Genomic DNA, 3,062 nt, shown 5'->3' with positions numbered 1-3,062 from the left:
TTTGTGTTGAAAGCGTCGCTGCTTCAGAACGCTTCACTTCGCCATCACTAGGTTATAGTACATTAAAGAATGATCATGTGACTTATGTACACTTGGTGACCTGTAAATGCGGGGGGAAAAAAATTAAAAAAAAACCTATTGCAGTTTTGTGATATATTCCTTTTTCGAATTGCCTGAAAACCCACCTTTCAGGAGCGTAAAAATATTTTTTGTGACATATGGGAGTTTTTGCGAAATTGACATTTCCAGTTTTCAATTCACAATTTCAATTTGCCCAATTTGATCTACAGCATCAGTTGCATCACTTCACTGCCATTCACAAATCCCCTCCTGTGGCTTTAATGCAAATTTGAACATACTATTTTCATGTACACGTTTTTCTCTTACTACAGCACACTGAAATGTGGCATATATATACCACTGAAAATGGTGCCAAACTATACTGAAATATTGACAAATGCAGTTTATTTCAAGTATTGTAACAATGAACAAATTGGCATAATGTACAATGTGTAAATCATGTACAAGCATCTGAGAAAATGAAATGCATTTTAAGACTGAGCTAGTGTGCAGCCCTTAGACACTATTAATGCAAAATGAGTAACAAATGTGACTTCATTAAATCTGTCCCTTGAACAACATAAAACAAACTATAAAAACATATCCAACAGCAAATGCTTTTAATCAATATTTTAAAAAGTTCTGATAAAATAAAAATCAATTTTTTTCCAGATCAGTTCTTCAGAGGTTAGCCAACCAGATGCTCATGTACAAGTGTGCAGTCTGGGGAAAAAAACAAGAAAAAAAAACACAAAAGACCTAGTGGAGCCTTTCATTTTTCTCCTGACCCATACTAACTGCTTAGATAACTAACTTGTAGGCCCATCACAAGAGCTGCTAACAGGTTCGGTGTCATTAGTGTTGGACTCTGAACCGGTTTGCTCCGTTTCTTCACCTTCCTGTTCTAAGAGATCCGCCTCTTGGCTCAGTCCCGCGGCATCTTTTGTGCTTCCTTCCTGGGTTTCTGTTGAACCATCTTTCCTCTTGCCCTGTTTGTCACGGAAGACTTCCACCCCCACCATGCGGAGGTAATGAAGACGCTCATTACGTGGGACAAAAGCCCTGATGGAAGTTTTTCCTCTCCAGCCGCACAAATCTATAGGGCACTGAGGAGCATCAAGATCCCTGGAGAGATGAGAAGAAAGAAAAATTAAAAGTTGATACAAGAGGGAAAAGAGCCAAAGAATGAGTGACGGAGAGAACAATGAGAGGAGAAAGCAAGACAGAAGAAGGGGAGAGGAAAATTAGCAAATTATTGATCAGCTACAGTGCAGACAGCGCCAGGAACCGACATGGAGTGTGACAGGGATGGCGGTTGGGGCACTTTAAGAGCGCCTGTGATCAGACGGATGGAAAAAGAGAGTGAAAGATGATCAGGCGCACTTTGCTGGAACAGGCCGTCATGTTTTCATGTGTGGAGCCAGCAGCACGCTGCCAGCAGAGGAGGATGACACCACAGCGCCACGCGCCGCTAATCACAGTGACATCAGAGCTGCTCTCGTCTCGTGTCACTTACTGTGATGAACAGCGAAGAACAAGTGCGCGCATGTCTATATTAGAGTATGTGCTTTGTGGGGGCTCATATTAATGAGAAAATAAACACATATTCATAGATTCCCATGATACCGTGAGGCTAATTTAGACATGTCGTCTAGCACATAAAGGAATGGAGCAATAATGCGGTGTGGTGAACATTTATCAACCATACCGTTTGTTGTGAATACTGAAAAGGGCTGTTTGAGATTCAGTTTAAAACTCACACATTTTTGCTCAATTGAGGCAGATTTATTTTCCACAATTCCTTGATGCACAACAAAGAACTTGTATGACTTTATCTCAGATCACATGATTGAAAAACAAATTTTTATTATTAATATTTTGCACTAGTTTCGCAAGGTGAGAATTTTGTTCTCTTCACAGCAATGTTAATTTCGTTGACGAATAATTTGTCAAAATTTAACAACATTTTTTTCACCGACGACAACGAGACGATAACGAACTAAAACTCTTTTTGAATGACAAAAACTATGTAAATCTATTGACATTTTCGTCAGCGAATAAAAACGAGACAAAAATGTTAGGGAGGGACGATTTGGGAAGAGATTCATTCAGAACGAATCTGCAGCGTGATTCGGAGGTTAGATGCGTACATATGAACCGGCGGGACATAAGCTAACATACACTTGCTGCACGTCGCATAAAACGTTAAAAAATGTCAATATGTGGGAGTAAGAGAAGAGCAGACATATGGATAAATCTGACGACGCAAGAGAGAACTCAATTCGGTCCGGTTTTCTGAGCGCACACTGTAGCATACACACACAGAGAGCGCATCTCACAGCGCGTCTCACAGACTCTTTCGCGTCGCATTAACTGAGAAAAGGCGTTTTAGGAGGGCGTGGACGAGTCTTAACTTTTATAAAGAATATCTCTTTCAGTGTTAATTTCGTTGACGAATAAATTGTGTCATAATTTTCATCAACAACATTTTTTTCACCGACGACAACGAGACGATAACGAACTAAAACTCTTTTTGAATGACAAAAACTATGTAAATCTATTGACATTTTCGTCAGCGAATAAAAACGAGACAAAAATGTTAGGGAGGGACGATTTGGGAAGAGATTCATTCAGAACGAATCTGCTGCGTGATTCGGAGGTTAGATGCGTACATATGAACCGGCGGGACATAAGCTAACATACACTTGCTGCACGTCGCATAAAACGTTAAAAAATGTCAATATGTGGGAGTAAGAGAAGAGCAGACATATGGATAAATCTGACGACGCAAGAGAGAACTCAATTCGGTCCGGTTTTCTGAGCGCACACTGTAGCATACACACACAGAGAGCGCGTCTCACAGCGCGTCTCACAGACTCTTTCGCGTCGCATTAACTGAAAATTACACACAAAATGGATGCTGAATTGTCCGTTTTGACGAGTATTCACATAAACACAGTTAATTACGTCTTAAGTGAACGTAAACAGTAGGAAGAACGTGT

General features: G+C 40.3%; 1 protein-coding gene across 1 annotated transcript in view; it reads right to left on the bottom strand.

The window, feature by feature from the left end:
• Nucleotides 1–448: 448 nt before the first annotated feature.
• LOC107754797 (NOP2/Sun RNA methyltransferase 2) overlaps nt 449–3,062 on the bottom strand; it is a 28,562-nt gene continuing 25,948 nt past the window's right edge. Inside the window, exon 18 of the mRNA XM_016571383.1 lies at nt 449–1,185. Coding sequence (XP_016426869.1) covers nt 870–1,185 — 316 coding nt within the window. The 3' untranslated portion in view covers nt 449–869. The remainder of the gene's footprint in view (nt 1,186–3,062) is intronic.

The sequence above is a fragment of the Sinocyclocheilus rhinocerous genome, unplaced genomic scaffold (assembly GCF_001515625.1).
Source record: "Sinocyclocheilus rhinocerous isolate Xijiao unplaced genomic scaffold, SAMN03320098_v1.1 scaffold21, whole genome shotgun sequence".
NCBI classification, from domain to species: Eukaryota; Metazoa; Chordata; class Actinopteri; order Cypriniformes; family Cyprinidae; genus Sinocyclocheilus; species Sinocyclocheilus rhinocerous.
This window is presented reverse-complemented; position numbering and strand designations above follow the sequence as displayed.